Source organism: Dendrobates tinctorius, unplaced genomic scaffold, assembly GCF_039654945.1.
Source record: "Dendrobates tinctorius isolate UK_male_01 unplaced genomic scaffold, ASM3965494v1 ptg000189l, whole genome shotgun sequence".
Taxonomy (NCBI): domain Eukaryota; kingdom Metazoa; phylum Chordata; class Amphibia; order Anura; family Dendrobatidae; genus Dendrobates; species Dendrobates tinctorius.
The window spans coordinates 2,207,292-2,228,428 of record NW_027361856.1 but is presented as its reverse complement, the minus strand read 5'-3'; the positions used below and the strand labels follow the sequence as shown (position 1 = coordinate 2,228,428).

The following is a 21,137-nucleotide window of genomic DNA, read 5'->3' as shown; positions in this document are numbered from 1 at the left end:
ACAGGGGTACACTGATCAACACTTGATGAGGGTCTCCAAACCAGGACCCCCACAAATTATGCTTTTATTATCAATCTTGTGGATAATGTAGTGGTGATTTTCTTGTTTGCTTCTCTCACTAACTTTGTAGATTAGCAGGTCCATACATAGACACGGCACCAAATGCTTTGCAGTTATCACTAAATTTTGTTTTGTAGAAAACTCTTCGGAAATAAAAGTAGCGAATCCCTTCGTTCTTATGCAACAGAAGCCATTCCAGCTGATGTCCCATTTGTTGTTTGAGCGACAGGTTACAGCAGAAAGGTAACATTGAGCTGTGGAGCACATATTAGGTTGACACCTTCCCAACATGGCATACACTGAGTGACATGTAAAAGTTTGGGCACCCCTGGTCAAAATTACTATAATTGTGAACAGTTAAGCAAGTTGAAGATGAGATGATCTCTAAAAGGGCTAAAGTTAAAGATGACACATTTCCTGTGTATTTTGGGCAAAATATATGTTTTCATTGTTAACATTTTAAAAATTACAAAAGTAAAATGGGCTGATGCAAACGTTTGGGCACCTTTGGAGATCTGTGTGCTCAGATAACGTTGAACCAAGGTTTCAGACCTTAATTAACCTGTTAGGCTTATGGCTTGTGATGGTGACATCATTGTTAGGAAAGGCCAGGTGATGCAAATTTCCCAGCTTTATAAAAACTCAGCCTCCTCTAACCTTGTTCTAAGAAAGATTAGCCATAGATTCTTCTGAGCCGCTGCCTAGCACTCTGAAAATTATAGAGGCTCACAAAGCAGGAGAAGGCTATACGAAGATAGCAAAGCGTTTTCAAGTGGCCCTTTCGTCAGTTCAAAATGTAAGAAATGGCAGTTACCAGGAACAGTGGAGGTCAATATAAGGTCTGGAAGACCAAGCAATATTTCAAATAGGTGGTTGTATGCGCTTGCTAGTGAGGCAAATCAGAACCCCTGCTTGACTGCAAAAGACCTTCAGAAAGATTTAGCAGACTCTGAAAAGTACAGGGTGGGCTATTTATATGCATACACCAAAATAAAATGGGAATGGTTGGTGATATCAATTTTCTGTTTGTGGCACATTAGTATATGGGAGGGGGGAAACTTTTCAATATGGGTGGTGACCATGGTGGCCATTTTGAAGCTTTCCATTTTGGATCCAGCTTTATTTTTTCCAGTGGGAAGAGGGTCATATGACACATCAAACTTATTGAGAATTTGACAAGAAAAACAATGGTGTAGTTGGTTGTAACGTAGCTTTATTCTTTCATGAGTTATTTACAAGTTTATGACCACTTATAAAATGTGTTCAAAGTGCTGCCCATTGTGTTGGATTGTCAATGCAACCCTCTTCTCCCACTCTTGACACACTGATAGACACACTGATAGCAACACTGCAGAAGAAATGCTAGTCTAAGGGGGTCAGATTCCTTGTAGGAATGCTCGGACCTGACACCCATAATGTGGTAGTGCACCATCTTGCTGGAAAACTCAGGGAACGCGCTGTCTTCAGTGCATAAAGAGGGCAACACCTCATCATGTAGCAATTTCAGATATCCAGTGGCATTGAGGTTTCCATTGATGAAGAATGGCCCCACTATCTTTGTACCCCATATTCCATACCACATACCATATCATCAATTATGGGTGTCAGGTCCTACATGAACAGTTTCCTGTAAAGTGGGTTGGTCCTCGTGGGCCAGTTGAATGGCCACTAAGGTCTCCCGACCTAACCCCATTAGACTTTTATCTTTGGGGTCATCTAAAGGCAATTGTCTACGCTGTGAAGAGACGAGATGTGCAGCATCTGAAACAACGGATACTGGAAGCCTGTGCTAGCATTTCTTCTGCTGTGTTGCTATCAGTGTGTCAAGAGTGGGAGAAGAGGGTTGCATTGACAATCCAATACAATGGGCAGCACTTTGAACACATTTTATAAGTGGTCATAAACTTGTAAATAACTCATGAAAGAATAAAGTTACGTTAAAACCAAGCACCCCATTGTTTTTCTTGTGAAATTCTCAATAAGTTTGTGTCGCATGACCCTCTTCCCATTAAAAAAAAATATAAAGTTGGATCCAAAATGGCCGACTTAAAAATGGCCGCCATGGTCACCACCCATCTTGAAAAATTCCTCCCTCCCATATACTAATGTGCCACAAACAGGAAGTTGATATCACCAACCATTCCCATTTTATTTAGGTTCATCCATGTAAATGGCCCACCCTGTTAGAACCGTGTACCACAACTCCAGAGACACCTGCACAAATATGGCCTTCATGAAAGAATCATCAGAAGAAAACCTCTCCTGCGTTTTCATCTTAAATTCTGCATCAGAAGTATGCAAAAGAACATCTAAACAAGCCTGATGCATTTTGGTAACAATTCTTGTGGACCGACGAGGTTAAAATAGAACTCTTTGGCCACAATGATCAAAGGTATGGGGGGAGGACAAAGGGCATATAATTTTGGGAAAAGACCATCTCACCAACCATTAGGCATGGGGTGGATCAATCATGCTTTAAGGTTGTGTTGCAGCCAATGATGTGGGGAACATTTCACAGGTAGAGAGAATAATGGATTCAACGAAATGTCAACAAATTCTTGATGCAAACAAAACACCATTTGTAAAAAAAAAAAAAAAAAAAAAGCTGATATTGGAAAAAGGATGATTTCTACAAATGGTTAATGATTAGGATTGGTCGAATAGGTTTGGATAACTCCTTATCCGAATAGCTATAGCGCTTACCGAATAGCTGCATCGAAGCGCTCCCGATAATCAACTGGCGCAGCAGCTGCATATGTGGCAGCTGTGTGACAGTCCCTACACATGCATGGAGAGCCTATTTGTTGTGCTCTCCATGCATGTGTTTTGACTGTCACACAGCAGCAACACATGCAGCTGAGGCGCCAAACAGCTAATTATCGTGAGTGCTTCTGGTATTCAGGTTACCGATGCAGCTAATCTGTAAGTGCTATAGCTATTCGGATAAGCACTTATCCAAAGCTATTCGATCATCTCTAATAATTATCCTAAGCATAAGTCAAAATCCATACTAGTCTATCTCAAAAGTCGTGAGCTGAAGGTTCTACAATGGCCCTCACAGTCCCTTGACTTGAACATCATTGAATATTTGTCGCTAATAGCAGTGCATACAATACGACCCAGGAATCTCAATGAACTGGAAGAATTTTCCAAGGAAGAATGGATGAAAATCCCTCAAACAAGAATTGAAAGATTCTTGACTGGCTGCAAAAAGTGTTAACAAGCTGTGATACTTGAAAAAGGGGGTGATACAAGGTAATAACCATGTTTGGTGCCCAAACTTTTGCATCAGACCATTTTCCTTTTTGTGATTTTAAAATGTAAAAAATGAAATTATATACATATACAGTGGGTACGGAAAGTAATCAGACCCCTTTAAATTTTTCACTCTGGTTCATTACATCCATTTGGTAGATTCAAAAAAGTGTTTTTTCTCATTAACCCCTTCCTGACATCCGACGTACTATCCCGTCCACGGTACCCGGGCCCGTATGACCGTGGACGGGATAGTACGTCTACCGCGATCAGCGGCGCCCACGTGGTGAGCGCCGCTGATCGCGGCCGGGTGTCAGCTGATTATCACAGCTGACACCCGGCACTATGTGTCAGGGGCGGTCACGGACCGCCCCCGACACGTTAACCCCTTGCACACCGCGATCAAACATGATCACGGTGTACCGGGAGTTAAAGGGAAGCATCGGCAGGGAGGGGGCTCCCTCCGTGCTTCCCTGAGCCCCCCACGGCAGCGCAATGTGCAGCGCTGCTGCGGGGGGCTCCTATCCTCCAAGCCCCCGAATCCAAGATGGCGACGGGGGCCTTCGGGGACCTGAGGAAGCTGGCTTCCTCAGTGCCTGCAAAGCGCAGGCAAGAGGAAGTCTTCTTCAATGCCTGTGACAGATTGCTGATCTGTCACAGTGATCTGTGATGTGACAGATCAGCGATCTGTCACAGGACAGTGATGTCCCACCTGGGACTATGTAATAAAGTAAAAAAAAAATTAAAAAAAAATGTAAAAATAAATTTAAAAAAATCGCCAAATAAATTAGAAAAAAAAAAAAATATTCCCTCAATAAATCCATTTTTTGGAAATAATAATAAAAAAAAACAATAAAAGTACACATATTAGGTATTGCCGCGTCCGTAATGACCCGCCCTATAAAACTGTCCCATTGGTTAACCCTTTTAGCGAACCCCTTAAAAAATAAAAATAAAAAACAAAGCAAAAAATAATGATTTATTGTCATACCGCCAAACAAAAAGTGTAATAACGCGCGATCAAAAAGACGCATATAAATATCCATGGTACCGCTGAAAACGTCATCTTGTCCCACAAAAAAAGAGCCGTCACACAGCATCATCAGCGAAAAAATAAAAAAGTTATAGCTCGCAGAATAAAGCGATGCAAAAATAATTATTTTTTATATAAAATAGTTTTCATTGCATAAAACCGACAAAAACATAAAAAAACGACCTAAATGAGGTATCGCTGTAATCGTACTGACCCGAAGAATAAAACCGCTTTATCAATTTTACCGCACGCGGAACGGTGTAAACGCACCCCCCCAAAAGAAATTCATGAAACGCTGGTTTTTGTTCATTCTGCGTCCCAAAAATAGGAATAAAATGCGATCAAAAAATGTCACGTGCCCGAAAATGGTACCAATAAAAACGTCAACTCGTCCCGCAAAAAATAAGACCTCACATGACTCAGTGGGTCAAAATACGGAAAAATTATAGCTCTCAAAATGTGGTGATGCAAAAACTATTTTACAATAAAAAGCGTCTTTTAGCGTGTGACAGCCGCCAAACATAAAAACCGCCATAAATAGTAAGTCAAACCCCCCGTTATCACCCCCTTAGTTAGGGAAAAATAATAAAACTAAAAAAAAAGTATTTATCTCCATTTTCCCGTTAGGGTAAGGCTGTGTGCACATGCTGCGGATTAGGTGCGGATTCATCCGCGCGGATTTTGTAAAATCCGCAGGTGAAACCGCAGGTCAAAAGACCTGCGGATTGCTCTGCGGTTTTGTCCTGCGGTTTTTCATCTCCTCAATAGAGGAGATGGCAAACCGCAGGAGAATCCGCAGAAAGAATTGACATGTCAATTCTTTCTGCGGATTGAAAACCGCAGATAATCCGCGCGGAAAATTCCGCACCGTCTGCACTGCGGTTTTTGATTCCCATAGGGAATCATGGTACTGTACACCGCAGCAGAAACTGCTGCGGGTCCGCAGCAGCCAAAACCGCTGCGGAACCGCAGCAAAATCCGCAGCGTGTGCACACAGCCTTAGGGTTAGGGCTAGGGTTAGGGCTAGGGTTAGGGCTCAGATTAGGGTTAGGGGTGTGTTGGGGTTAGGGTTGGAGTTATAATTGGGGGTTTCCACTGTTTGGGCACATCAGGGGCTCTCCAAATGCAACATGGCGTCTGATCTCAATTCCAGCCAATTCTGAGTTGAAAAAGTCAAATGGTGCTCCTTCCCTTCCAAGCTCTGCCATGCGCCCAAACAGTGTTTTACCCCCACATGTAGGGTATCAGCCTACTCAGGACAAATTGCAAAACAATTTTTGGGGTCCAATTTCTCCTGGTACCCTTGGGAAAATAAAAAAATGGTGACTAAAAGATCATGTTTGTGGAAAAAATACGAATTTTTTATTTTCACGCCCGGGCGTTATAAACTTCTGTGAAGCACTGGGGGGTTCGAAGTGCTCACCACACATCTAGATAAGTTCCTTGGGGGGTCTAGTTTACAAAATGGTGTCATTTGTGGGGGTTTTCCACTGTTTAGGTACATTAGGGGCTCTCCAAAGGCAACATGACACCCGCAGACCATTCCATCAAAGTCTGCATTCCAAAACGTCACTACTTCCCTTCCGAGCCCCGACGTGTGCCCATACAGTAGTTTTCTCCCACATATGGGATATCAGCATACTCAGGACAAATTGGACAACAACTTTTGGGGTCCAATTTCTCCTGGTACCCTTGGGAAAATAAAAAAATGGTGACTAAAAGATCATGTTTGTGGAAAAAATACGAATTTTTTATTTTCACGCCCGGGCGTTATAAACTTCTGTGAAGCACTGGGGGGTTCGAAGTGCTCACCACACATCTAGATAAGTTCCTTGGGGGGTCTAGTTTACAAAATGGTGTCATTTGTGGGGGTTTTCCACTGTTTAGGTACATTAGGGGCTCTCCAAAGGCAACATGACACCCGCAGACCATTCCATCAAAGTCTGCATTCCAAAACGTCACTACTTCCCTTCCGAGCCCCGACGTGTGCCCATACAGTAGTTTTCTCCCACATATGGGGTATCAGCATACTCAGGACAAATTGGACAACAACTTTTGGGGTCCAATTTCTCCTGGTACCCTTGGGAAAATAAAAAAAATGGTGACTAAAAGATCATGTTTGTGGAAAAAATACGAATTATTTATTTTCACGCCCGGGCATTATAAACTTCTGTGAAGCACTGGGGGGGTCAAAGTGCTCACCACACATCTAGATAAGTTCCTTAGGGGGTCTAATTTCCAAAATGGTGTCATTTGTGGGGGGTTTCCACTGTTTAGGTACATCAGGGGTTTTCCAATCGCGACATGGTGTCCGATCTCAATTCCAGCCAAAAACGTCAAATGGCGCTGCTTCCCTTCCGAGCTCTGCCATGCGCCCAAATAGTGGTTTACCCCCACATGTGGAGTATCAGCGTACTCAGAACAAATTACACAATAACTTTTACGGTCCTGTTACCCTTGGAAAAATAAGAATTGAGGGTGAAAAGATCATGTTTGTGGAAAAAATATGATTTTTTATTTGTATGGCTTTATGTTATAAACTTCTGTGAAGCCCATGGGGGTTCAAAGTTCTCACCACACATCTAGATAAGTTCCTTAGGGGGTCTAGTTTCCAAAATGGTGTCATTTGTGGGGGATTTCCACTGTTTTGGTACATCAGGGGTTTTCCAAACGCGACATGGTGTCCGATCTCAATTCCAGCCAAAAACGTCAAATGGCACTGCTTCCCTTCCGAGCTCTGCCATGCGCCCAAATAGTGATTTACCCCCACATGTGGGGTATCAGCGTACTCAGGACAAATTGCACAATAACTTTTACGGTCCTGTTACCCTTGGGAAAATAAAAATTGGGGTGAAAAGATCATTTTTGTGGAAAAAATATGATTTTTTAATTGTACCGCTGTACGTTATAAACTTCTGTAAAGCCCTTGTGGGTTCAAAGTTCTCACCACATATCTAGATAAGTTCCTTGGGGGGTCTAGTTTCCAAAATGGGGTCACTTGTAGGGGGTTTCCACTGTTTAGGTACATCAGGGACTCTCCAAACTTGACATGGCGTCCGATCTGAATTCCAGCCAATTTTGCATTGAAAAAGTAAAACGGCGCTCCTTCCATTCTGAGCTCTGCCATGCGCCGAAACAGTCGTTCCCCCCCACAAATCAGGTATCAGCGTACTCAGGACAAATTGCACAATAACTTTTGCAGTCCAATTTCTCCTGTTACCCTTGGTAAAATAAAAAAAATTGAACCTGAATTATTTTTTTTGTGAAAAAAAGTTAGATGTTCATTTCTTTTTAAATATTCAAAAAAATAACTGTGACGCACCTAATGGGTTAATAAACTTCTTGAATGTGGTTTTGAGCACCTTAAGGGGTTCAGTTTTTAGAATGGTGTCACTTTTGGGTATTTTCTTATATCATATAGACCCCTCAAAGTGGCTTCAAATGTGATGTGGTCCTAAAAATAAAATGGTGTTGTAAAAATGAGAAATCGCTGGTCAACTTTTAACCCTTATAACTTCCTAACAAAAAAAAATTTTGGTTCCAAAATTGTGCTGATGTAAAGTAAACATGTGGGAAATGTTACTTATCAAGTTTTTTGTGTGCCGTATCTCTGTGATTTAAGGGCATAAAAATTCAAAGTTGGAAAATTGCGAAATTTTCAAAATTTTTGCCAAATTTCCATTTTTTTCACAAATAAACGCAAGTTATTTGAATGAAATTTTACCACTAACATGAAGTACAATATGTCACGAGAAAACAATGTCAGAATCACCGGGATCAATGGAAGTGTTCCAGAGTTATGACCTCATAAAGGTACAGTGGTCAGAATTGTAAAAATTGGCCCGGTCATGAACGTGCAAACCACCCTTGGGGGTGAAGGGGTTAATGTACACTCTGCACCCCATCTTGACTGAAAAAAAACAAATGTAGAAATTTTTGCAAATTTCTGAAAAAAGAAAAACTGGAATGTCATGTGGTCATAAGTATTCAGACCCATTGTTCAGTATTGAGTAGAAGCACCTTTTTGAGCTAGTACAGCCATGAGTCTTCTTGGGAATGATGCAACAAGATTTCTTTATCGCTTCATTGGGGGACACAGATTACCATGGGTGTATGCTGCTGCTAGGAGGCTGACACTATGCAAAATAAGAAAACTTAGCTCCTCCCCGGCAGTATACACCCACCGACAGGCACCAAGTACCCCAGTTTGTTCTTAGTGTCTGTAGGAGGCGGGCCGGGATCTCCCCAGATCCGCAGTTAACTTTTCCTTTTTAGGTTTTGTGTGTGTGTTATTAGTCTATTCCATTTATTTTTCAGATACAGCGCTGGGAAACAGGGTGTAAATTCTCACCCTGCCTTCCCATATCAGGCAGCAGAGCGAGCAATGTGGTGTCGCCCACGTCGCAACTCTCAGACCCGCAGGCAGGACCTTTTTCCCTATGACCTTCTGGTGCTACGGGCGGATGGCAGGTGGCTGGTCCTAGCCAATTCCCCTCCTCACCCCTCTCCTGGGAAAGGGCTGAGAGGAAGACGGTGGTCACCGGCGGTGACCTTCCCCCTTTCCATCAAGGGGTTGACACCGTCTTCTGCACTGCTTGGGCACAGTGCGGGGACAGAGGATTTTCGCTCCCAGCGGCCTCCCTTCAAAGCGTGGGCCCCTGTGGTCAATCCTCTTCATGGACAGAGAAGTGGGCATCAGGTAAGCAATCCTAATGCCCCCACCAACCCCGGGGCCGGCCCCTCTAATGGCCGCTTTCATGACCACGCCCGACTCCAGTTTCAAAATTCTTGCCCACCTCACCAGGAACACACCGCCGACTACAGCCTTGTGTTCGGCGGGGAGCCCGTAGGCAGTTAACCCTCTCAGTACCTGCATATCCTTGCGGTGTTCACAGACTCCGGCAGCGTTACAAGGAAGTCCAGCCGGTAGTTTTACTTTCTGGGTGACAGCTGGCACGCCCCCCGCTCTGCGCGCGCTTTGTTGGCGCCTTCTCCTAGCCCATCACTGGGCTTCTTTCAGTTTCACAGCCTCACAGTATGCCCCTTAACCGTGCCCCCCCTCAGTCTTTAACCAATCAGCGGCACGTCCGCTAAGCTCCGCCCCCCTCTAGGGTCCTTCAGTTCTTTGAGCGTTCATCCTGTCACGGATCTGGCGCGGGGGGCACAGCTTTTTCTGCGGTCTGCTGCACATAAGGTTCACAGTAGGCTGCGCATCTGTCTGGCGATCAATTTAGCCCTCCTCGGCAGTACCCCTCTTTCCTGCAGTACTCTCGGCAGATACACTCTGCTATACTGCCGCAGACTACACATATGCCCAACCCTGCAAGGGCTCCCTGCTCTACACCCATCGCTACTCACTACACCTGCGTGTGCTGTAAAAGGAAGTGGGCATCAGGTCAGTCATCCCCCTTCTGCCCGTCCTGCAGTCCTTCCACTATGTCTGCCCCACAGGAGCACACCGAATCCCTGAGTTTGAGCACCCTCCCTCCCCCAGAGTGGGCCGTTGCAATGTCACAGTCAGTCTCTGACCTGACTAAGGTGTCCCAGTCCCTGGTCCAGGTCTTAGAACGACTACCGCAGCTATCTTCAGCCACCTGTGCTCTGACCGCCTCTCAAGGTGAGTTGTCTGCACCTGACCGCGACCTCCAAGGGGACAGACCGGGTAGGAGTTCTAGGAAGCGGGCTCTCTCTGGCTCATATTCCGACTCGCAAGGACCCTCCGCTTCACCCAGACTGCTTTCCTGGTCTCATTCCTCAGCAGACGACCTTGAGTCAAACCAAGATTCCCAATCTGGGTCTGATTCAGAAACAGACAACCTGTCCAAAACACGGGACATGGTAGATAGTCTCATATCGGCTCTTTTCCAAACGCTCAAGATAAGAGGACAAGACTCCCCTACAGGAATGCTCTGCGAGACCTCCCTCCCGAACCTTTCCTAATCACAAAGAGTTTGAAGCGACATTAATCAAACACTGGGAACACCCTGAGAAGCGATTCTCAGGCCGCAGGTACTTAGACGTGCTATATCCCTTTAATGCGGACCTTCTCGCAAAATGGACCAAAGCTTCCGAAGTGGATCCGCCAGTTTCCCGTCTTGCCTCTAAGACGGTTCTATCCCTTCCGGACGGGGCATCACTTAAAGATCCAACAGACAGGCAGATAGAATCGCTGTCTAAATCAATTTTTGAGGCATCCTGCGCTTCTCTCTGTCCTATTTTCGCCACCGCCTGGGTGGCGAAAGACATTTCAGCTTGGGCAAAAATTCTTCGGAAGGGCATCTTAGCGTCAGCTCCTCAGGACGAGCTAGCGGATTTAGCAGACCAAATTAATCATGCGGGTAAATACCTCCTGGCCGCCTCCCTGGATGCGGCTGGGTGCACAGCAAGAGCTAACAGCAACATAGTAGCCATACGCCGTATCCTTTGATTGAAGGCATGGAGTGCGGACACCACTTCTAAAAAGTCGCTCACCAACCTGGCATTTCACGGTTCTAGGCTCTTTGGCGCCAAGCTGGACCAGATAATTTCTGACGCCACTGGGGGTAAAAGTACTTCCCTTCCTCAGTCTCGGCCTAGATGGTTTTTCAACAGAAAACCTTCTCGGCTGTTTAGGTCCTTTTGCCCCTTCTCTTCCGTGGAAGGTTCATCCCAGCAAGACCGGCCCTCTACCTCCAGGGAGCGGAGGAAACCATCGTATAAACCTGCACCACACTGGAGTTCAAGAGGCCGACCCTCCAGGTCATCAGGCTCCCGCTCCGGTAGATTTTCCTCCAAGTGACGGGCCACCCCCACCTGGAAGCTCTTCCAAGGTGGGAGGCAGACTTTCATCTTTCAGGGACGCGTGGCTGTCGGTTGTCGACGACGCATGGGTCAGGGAAATCATCATTTCTGGATACAAAATCGAATTTTCTTCCCCTCCCAAAGAGACGTTTCTTCCTGCCTCGACCACCAAGACATCTGTCCCAGACCCCAGGGTTCCTTCAGGCCGTCTCCTCCCTCCTATCCGCCGGAGTAATTGTTCCCGTTCCGCCAAATGAACGTTTTTCGGGCTTTTACTCGAATTTCTTCGTAGTCCCGAAAAAAGACGGCTCCCTTCGCCCAATCTTGGATTTCAAATTGCTCAATCGCCACGTGCGGATCCTCCACTTCAGGTTGGAGTCCCTGCGCTCAGTGATCGCCTCGATGGAACCCGGAGAGTACCGCTGCTCTGTGGACATACAGGATGCTTATCTTCACATACTGTAACTGTTTGTTTGCAACATCAGAGATTTCTTTGTTTTGCGATTCAGGAAGATCACTATCAATTCACGGCCCTTCCCTTCGGCCTAGCCTCGGTTCACCGTGTCTTTGCGAAAGTGATGGCAGCAGTCATGGCCATACTTCGCTCCAGGGGGATCCTCATTGTCCCTTATCTGGACGATCTGTTGATCAAGGGCTCGTCCCGCCAAGACTGTCTTCAAAGTCTTCAGATAACACTGGATACTCTCTCCCGTCTCGGCTGGATAATCAACAGAGAGAAGTCTACCCTGCTCCCGACTCAGCGTCTGACATTCCTGGGCATGGAATTCGACACGAACCTAGCCCGGGTATTCCTTCCGAAAGACAAATTTTCAGCTTTTTGCAAGGGAATCCGAGCCCTAAAACGGACAGGGCCTATTCCCCTTCGGTCCTGCATGACGGTCCTGGGGAAGATGATAGCTTCAATGAAAGCAGTGCCTTTCGCACAATTTCACACTCGTCCCCTCCAGCTGTCCCTCCTTTCAACCTGGGCCAAGACCTCTGCTTCTCTGGACCGTCCCATATCCCTGCCTCTTAGGGTAAGGCAATCCCTAACTTGGTGGACAATACCTTCGTCAGTCCGTCAAGGAAGCTCCTTTCTCCCTCTTCAGTGGCAAGTCATCACCACCGATGCCAGTCTTCTAGGGTGGGGAGCGGTTTTCCATCGGAAAACGGCCCAAAGGCGCTGGAACGCCCAGGAGACGCTTCTCCCCATCAACCTTCTGGAAATCAGAGCGATCTTCCTTGCTCTCCTCAGCTGGCAGTCTCTCCTCGTAGGCAAACCAGTCCGCATTCAATCAGACAACGCCACAGCCAAGGCATACATAAACCACCAGGGCAGCACTCACAGCAGACAAGTAATGGCAGAAGTAGCGAAGATTCTGCGTTGGGCAGAGCGTTACGTTCCGGCGATCTCCGCCGTTCACATTCCAGGGGTGGAAAATTGGGCAGCCGACTTCCTAAGTCGCCAGGGCCTAGCGTCGTGAATGGTCTCTACACCCCACAATCTTCAGTCAGATATGCCAGCGTTGGGGCACCCCGGACGTCGACCTCATAGCGTCTCGGATGAACCACAAAGTTCCTCGCTTCATAGCCTGGTCCAGGGACCCTCTGGCCATCGGTTGCGACGCCCTGGTAATCCCGTGGTCCCTGTTCCAACTCCCATACCTATTTCTTCCCCTTGCCTTGATCCCAAGGGTGGTCAAGAAGATAAAGTCAGAAGGCATCCCAGTAATTCTAGTAGCTCCAGACTGGCCAAGACGACCTTGATATGCGGAACTCGTGAACATGCTCGCGGACGTTCCCTGGAGGCTTCCAGACCGTCCATATCTTCTCTCTCAAGGCCCCCTTTACCACCAGAGTTCTCAGTCTCTGAGTTTAACGGCATGGCTGTTGAGGCCGCGATTTTGAGAGAATCGGGTTTTTCCAACCAGGTCATTCAGACCATGATCAGAGTTAGAAAAACAGCTTCCTCCCGCATTTACCATAGGTACTGGAAGGCTTTTTTCTGTTGGTGCAACAACAACAATGTTTTTCCATTGTCGTTCTCCATTCCGTCCATTCTTGGTTTCCTCCAATCTGGCCTAGACGTGGGCCTGTCCCTCAGTACTCTCAAAGGCCAGGTCTCGGCACTGTCAATTCTTTTCCAGAGAGATCTGGCCCCCTTTCCGCAAGTTAAGACTTTTCTCCAGGGAGTCGCCCACGTGGCCCCTCCTCATCATTCTCCAATAGATCCGTGGGATCTTAACCTCGTTCTCGGCGCTCTCCAAATTGCGCCTTTCGAGCCTATTCAGGACATTCCTCTTTCCCTTCTCTCATGGAAGGTAACTTTTCTGATTGCCATTACATCCATTAGGAGAGTTTCTGATCTGGCGGCTTTATCCTGTCATTCCCCCGTACCTAATCGTCCATCAGGATAAGGCCGTTCTCAGGCCCGTTCCCTCCTTCCTTCCCAAAGTGGTATCTTCTTTCCACATTAATGAGGACGTCGTCCTTCCTTCCTTTTGCCCTTTGCCTGTTCACCCACTGGAAAAGTAGCTTCACAAGTTGGATGTAGTGAGAGCCTTGCGCGTGTATCTTGCCAGGACCGCTTCCTTTCGTCAATCCGATTCCCTGCTTGTCATTTCTGAAGGTCGCCGGAAAGGGCTCCCGGCATCCAAATCCACGATTGCTCATTGGATTCATTCTACTATACTGGAAGCTTACCGCGTTCACGAAAAACGGCCCCCTCCAGGAGTGAGGGCCCACTCCACCCGAGCTGTAGGGACTTCTTGGGCTGTCCGACACCAGGCTTCGGCTTTGCAACTCTGCAAGGCCGCGACCTGGTCGTCCTTGCACACTTTTGCGAGGTTTTACAAGGTTCATACCCAGGCCTCGTCTGTTGCAGGCTTGGGTAGGAAGGTTCTGCAGGCGGCGGTGGCACACCGACCGATCTAAGTCCTTCCTTCTCGTTCCCTAAGTGCTTTTCCCACCCTTGGGGACTGCTTTGGGACGTCCATGGTAATCTCTGCCCCCCCCCATTGAAGCGATAAAGAAAGAGGGATTTTTGGTTCTTACCGTAAAATCTCTTACTTGAAGCCTTCATTGGGGGACACAGCTCCCTCCCTGTTTAAGTGGTACCGTGTTGGGCCTACGAGCCCCTTGTTGGGTTGGTACATATTTAAGTGTTATTGTTGCTTCTCCTACTGCTTTTTGCACCAACTGAGGTACTTGGTGCCTGTCGGTGGGTGTATACTGCCGGGAAGGAGCTAAGTTTTCTTATTTTGCATAGTGTCAGCCTCCTAGCAGCAGCAGCATACACCCATGGTAATCGGTGTCCCCCAATGAAGGCTTCAAGAAAGAGATTTTACAGTAAGAACCAAAAATCCCTCTTTTCACACCTGGATTTGGGGATCTTCTGCCATTCTTCATTGCAGATCCAGTTACGTCAGGTTGTATGGTGAACGTTGGTGGAAAGCCATTTTCAGGTTCTCTAGAGATGCTCAATTGGGTTTTGGTCTGGGCTCTGGCTGGGCCAGTCAAGAATGGTCACAGAGTTGTGTGCTTAGTGTCATTGTCTTGTTGGACGGTGAAGATTCAACCAAGTCTGAGGTCCAGAGCACTCTGGAAGAGGTTTTCATCCAGGATATCTCTGTACTTGGCCATATTCATGTTTCCTTCAATTGCATCCAATCGTCCGGTCCCTGCAGCTGAAAAACACCCCCCATAGCATGATGCTACCACCACGTTTCTCTGTTGGGATTGTATTTGACAGGTGATGAGCAGTGCCTGGTTTTCTCCACATATACTGCTTAGAATTATAACTAAAAAGTTTTATCTTCATCTCATCAGACCAGAGAATCTTATTTCTCATAGTCTTGGAGTCCTTCATATGTTTTTTAGCAATCTCTTTGCGGACTTTCATGTCTTGCACTGAGTAGAGTCTTCCAAAAAGGCCCAACTGGTGGAGGGCTGCAGTGATAGTTGACTTTGTGGAACGTTCTCCCATCTCTACAGCATCTGTGAAGCTTAGCCACAGTGATGTTGGGGTTGTTCTTTACTTCTCTCACCAAACCTCTTCTCTCACGATTGCTCAGTTTGGCTGGACGGCCAGGTCTAGGAAGACGTCTGGTGGTCCCAAACTTCTTCCATTTAAGGGTTATGGAGGCCATTGTGCTCTTAGGAACCTTGAGTACTGCAGAAATTCTTTTGTAACCTTGGCCAGATATGTGCCTTGCCACAATTCTGTCTCTGAGCTCCTTGGCCAGTTCCTTTGATCTCATGATTCTCATTTGGTCTGACATGCACTGAGGTCTTATATAACAGGTTTGCCTTTACAAATCAAGTTCTATCAGTTTAATTAAACTATACTCCAATGAAGGAGTAGAACCATCTCAAGGAGGATCATAAGGAAATGGACAGCATGTGACTTAAATATGAATGTCTGAGCAAAAGGTCTGAATACTTATGACCATGTGATATTTCAGTTTTTCTTTTTTAATAAATTTGCAAAAATTTCTATTTCTGTTTTTACTCTGTCGCCTCATTGGGGACACAGAACCATGGGTGTTATGCTGCTGTCCACTAGGAGGCGACACTATGCATAATCTGAAAAAGATTAACTTTGGTTCCTCCTCTGCAGTATACACCCCTGGACGGCATCAGCCTTCTCCAGCTTTTGCTTAGTGTCGCAAGGAGGCACACCTAAAGAATTTTTTTTCTCCGTTTTTTTCTTCCGGATTACAGATGAAGAAAAGTGGGTCTCCTGTGAGACTCCTGGCATGGCTCCTTCCTCGGCCCCCTATTATGGGGTGCCCAGTTGAAGTTGAGATGGCGGTTCCCCATGTCGCTCCTTTTCCAGTCCTGCGGGTGCTGGTTCGAAGTCGAGACCCCCCTCCTTCCCCAATTCCTTTTGGTCTTGGGTTGAGGTCGAGGTGAGGAGGAAGCCCCTTGATGGTGACAGCAGCACCCTCCCTAATCCCCCTCTGGGGGTATTAGGTTGAGACGCCTCAGGTAGGGTCTGTACCATGGCAATCTGCACAGTATCCATGGACCCCAGCCAGCTGTGGGCTCCTGTCGGGGCCGGGGGGAGTGCGGGCAGGCAAAGCACATAGAGACACAGGGCTCTGTTATGATTGAGTCACCGTAGGAGGCAAAAACAGAAATGCTAGCTAAGTCCAGAAAACCAGAGAAGTTGGCAGCTATCGGATTGCAGACCCCTGAACTTATCAACACAACTAGCAGTAGCCGTGGGGGGTTCCTACGATGCCCTAGACCCCTCAATCACAGCCGGAGAATTAAATAAGCCTAAAGAAAGAAAGGGGTAATCTAAACTGCCCCAGAGCAGACCCCAAAGCAATAGGCAGCCCCCAACATATAATGACGGTGAAGCAAGATGAAAACACTAACACAGACAGAAAGATAGACTGAGCAAAGACGGGACCCAAGCTAACTACATAGGAAAGGACAGGAAGGCTGCTGTCTGCAATCCGTGAAAAACCCTATGAAGATAAGAGCCAACAGACTGACAGTGAAAAAGGCCCTGAAGGCGCTAGGCTTCAAAAAGCTATGTCAGTACTCAGGAATATTCTGACGACAGAGCAACAGGCAAAAGGAGATTCAGCTCACCCCAGCAGGGAATGGCAGAATCCAGATATGCAAGGAAAACAAAAACAAAACACAAATGCAACAGGCAAAGCAAAAAACTTAGCTTTAGGGGAGCAGGAATCAGACTGGTGTCCTAGAAGTCCAAAGAGAAATCACCCGCAGGGCAGAAGGGCGTCGGCAGCCTTATATCCAGTCCGTGACTCCACTCAGCCAGTCATCCTCATTAGACTCAGGTGCCTGATAATCAGGCTCATTACCTTCCTTTACCAGAATAGGGAGTTCACGAGACCTCAGTGACGAAGGGGAAAATGAACTTACAACAGTACCTCCCCCTTGAGGAGGGGTCACCGAACCCTCAACCACGCCACCAGGGCGATCAGGGTGAGCCCGATGAAAGGCACGCACCAATCTTTTGGCATGAATATCAGAGGCAGAGACCCAGGAATTATCCTCCTGACCATAACCCTTCCACTTAACCAAATACTGGAGTCTCCGTCTAGCCAAACGGGAATCCAGTATTTTCTCTACCTCATATTCCATGTTACCTTCAACCAATACAGGGTCTGGAGGTGCCACCCAAGGAACAACTGGTTCAACAAACCTCTTCAACAAGGACTTATGGAACACATTATGGATTTTAAATGTGACAGGAAGAGCCAAACGAAAAGAGACCGGATTAGTAATCTCCAAAATCTTGTAAGGTCCAATAAATCTAGGCTTAAACTTAGGAGAAGCCACCTTCATAGCAATATTTTTTGATGATAACCACACCATATCACCAATCTTAAACTGGGGACCAATGGTCCTATGTCGATTGGAAAACCGCTGGGCCTTTTCCTGGGAGAGAGATAACTTATCCACCACTTGGTCCCAGATCTGGTGCATTTTCTCCACCACAGTGTCAACACCTGGGCAGGCAGAAGGCTCCACCTGCACTGAAGAAAATCGAGGATGAAACCCAAAGTTACAAAAAAAAGGTGACATCAAAGTGGCAGAACTAGCTCTATTTAAAGCAAATTCGGCCAAGGGCAAAAATGAAACCCAATCATCCTGATCAGCGGAAATAAAACATCTCAAATACGATTCCAAGGTCTGGTTTGTTCTCTGTCTGCCCATTGGTCTGGGGGTGAAAAGCAGAGGAGAAGGACAACTGAATTCCCAGCTTGGAACAGAAAGTCCTCCAAAATCTAGACACAAACTGAACTCCTCTGTCAGATACAATGTTCTCAGGAATCCCGTGCAAGCGAACCACCTGTTGCAAAAATAGGGGCACCAACTCAGAGGAAGATGGCAACTTAGGGAGTGGTACAAGATGAACCATCTTAGAGAACCTATCACAAATCACCCAAATAACAGTCATTCTTTGAGAGACCGGCATATCAGAGATGAAATCCATTGAAATATGGGTCCATGGCCTCCTGGGGACCCGCAAAGGCATCAACAACCCACTAGAGCGAGAACAAGATTTAGACCGGGAGCAAGTCCCACAGGACTGCACAAAATTCCTGACATCATGAGACAAGGTGGGCCACCAAAAAGAGCGACTCACCAGATCTCTAGTACCAAAAATACCTGGATGACCAGCCAATGCAGAGCAATGAACTTCAGACATCACTCTCTTCTTCCACTGGTCAGGAACATAAAACTTTCCACTGGGACAACGCTCAGGTTTGTCCTCCTGGAACTCTTGCAGCGCAAGTCTCAAATCGGGCGAGATGGCAGAAAGAACTACCCCTTCGTCTAAGATGGTAGCAGGCTTGGTCACCACAGGAGAATCAGCAAAGAAACTCCTAGAGAGGGCGTCTGCCTTGACATTCTTAGTTCCAGGAAGAAAAGAGACCACAAAATCAAAATGTGTAAAAAACAAGGCCCACCTAGCCTGTCTAGGGTTCAAGCGTTTAGCCGACTCTAGGTAAATCAAATTCTTGTGGTCAGTGAGGACCACAACTTGATGTTTAGCTCCCTCCAACCAATGTCTCCTCTCCTCAAATGCCCATTTCATGGCCAACAGTTCCCGATTCCCCACATCATAGTTACGTTCAGATGGAGAGAACTTTCGGGAAAAGAAAGCACAGGGATTCATTTTAGATGTTACAGGATCCTTTTGGGACAAAACAGCTCCTGCACCAATCTCAGAAGCATCCACCTCTACCTGGAACGGGAGTGAGACATCAGGTTGCCGCAAAATCGGGGCAGAGGTAAATCTTCGCTTCAGCTCCTGAAAGGAAGCAACAGCCTCTGGAGACCAATTCAACACATCAGCACCCTTCTTAGTCAGATCAGTCAGTGGCTTGGCAATACTAGAAAATTTTGCTATAAATTTCCGATAAAAATTATCAAAACCCAAAAACTTCTGGAGGGCCTTCAAAGAAGTGGGCTGAACCCAATCATAAATGGCCTGTACCTTGGCCGGGTCCATTTCAATAGTTGACGGAGACAAAATAAATCCCAAAAATGAAATCCTCTGTACTCCAAAAAGGCATTTCGATCCTTTGACATACAGGGAATTCTCCCTCAAGATCCGGAACACAGTCCGAATATGTTCCACATGAGAATCCCAATCCTTGGAGAAGATCAAAATATCATCCAGATAGATAATCAAAAATTTATCGACAAAGTCTAGGAAAATATCGTTCATGAAGCACTGGAAGACAGAAGGGGCATTAGTGAGCCCAAAAGGCATCACCAGGTACTCAAAATGTCCCTCCGGAGTATTAAACGCCGTCTTCCATTCATCCCCCTGCTTAATGCGGATAAGATTATACGCCCCCCTGAGGTCAAGCTTGGTAAACCAGCAAGCACCTCTAACTCTAGAGAATAGATCCGAAATCAGGGGTAACGGATACTGATATTTAATAGTAATTTTATTGAGGGCACGATAATCAATACAAGGCCTTAAGGAACCATCCTTTTTGGCCACAAAAAAAAACCCGGCACCTAAGGGTGAAGAGGATGGTCTAATATGACCCTTCTCCAACGCCTCCTTAATATAGGACCGCATAGCCTCGTGCTCGGGTACAGATAAATTGAAGAGCCGACCCTTGGGAAATTTACACCCCGGGCTTAGTTCAATTGCACAGTCATAACTCCTATGAGGAGGCAAGGACGCAGACTCATTTTCACTAAATACATCATAAAAGTCCGCCAAATAGTCCGGAACATCATGCGACTGAGGAGAGGTGGAAAAAACCGGAGCCTCACTAAAGGCACACCGACAACCCCAACTCACCACAGACACAGATTTCCAATCCAAAACTGGATTATGAATTTGCAACCAGGGAAACCCCAGAACAACGGCATCATGCAGACCATGCAACACCAAAAATCTGCAATTTTCTTGATGGTCTGGGGCGACCCGCATGACCACCTGGGTCCAAAACTGAGGTTTATTTTTAGCCAAAGGAGTAGCATCAATCCCCCTCAAAGGGATAGGCGTCTGCAGAGGTGTCATCGGAAATCCACAATGTTTAGCAAAATCCAAGTCCATTAGGTTTAGCGCTGCTCCCGAATCCACAAAAGCCTTGGCGGAAAATGTGGACAGGGAGCAGATCAGAGTAATTGCCAGAAGAAACTTAGGTTGAACACCACCAACAGAAAACGTGTGTGCAAAGCGTTTCCCTCGTTTAGGACAAACAGAAATAATATGCGAGGCATCTCCACAAAAAAAACACAGCTTATTACGCCTTCTGAACTCCTGACGTTGCTCCTTAGACAAAACTCTATCACATTGCATAGGTTCAGACGTCTGTTCAACCTGTGGCAACACCTCTCATGCAATCCTGCGTTCACGCAAACGCCGACCAACCTGAATGGCTAATGACATAGAATCGTCCAGACCAGAGGGAACAGGAAATCCCACCATAGTATCTTTTACGGCTTCTGACAAACCCTTCCGAAAGAGAGCAGCCAAGGCATTATCATTCCAGGTAGTAAGGACCGCCCACTTTCGGAACTTTTGACAGTACAACTCTGCAGAATCTCGACCCTGGTTCAATGCCAACAGGGTCTTTTCAGCCTGATCAATAGCATTAGGTTCGTCATACAACAACCCCAAAGCTTGAAAGAATGCGTTCACATTAGTCAGAATAGGATCATCTGGTTTCAAAGAAAACGCCCAATCCTGGGGATCACCACGCAGCAAAGAGATGACGATTTTAACCTGCTGCGCGGAGCTCCCTGACGAGTTAGGCTTCAAGGCAAAAAATAATTTACAATTTTATTTTTGAAACTCAAAAATTTAGATCGATCCCCAAAAAATACATCAGGTGTAGGGATCTTTGGTTCAACAGAATGCGAATGAGCAAGGTAGGCGGAAATTCCCCGCACTTCCGCAGCGAGCTGTTCCACACGATCAGACAATTGCTTTATCTCCATTGAGAGAAAAAAAAAAATTCCCCCTATGGCCTCAGAGATATAGAGGAAAGAA

The 21,137-nt window shown here is 46.4% G+C and overlaps 1 protein-coding gene across 2 annotated transcripts in view; it reads left to right on the top strand.

Moving 5' to 3' along the window:
- The window catches only part of ZFYVE26 (zinc finger FYVE-type containing 26), a 217,620-nt gene that overhangs the window by 78,348 nt on the left and 118,135 nt on the right, over positions 1-21,137 (top strand). For both annotated transcript variants that reach the window (XM_073552265.1, XM_073552264.1), the window contains exon 19: positions 198-303. In XM_073552265.1, coding sequence (XP_073408366.1) covers positions 198-303 — 106 coding nt within the window. The remainder of the gene's footprint in view (positions 1-197; positions 304-21,137) is intronic.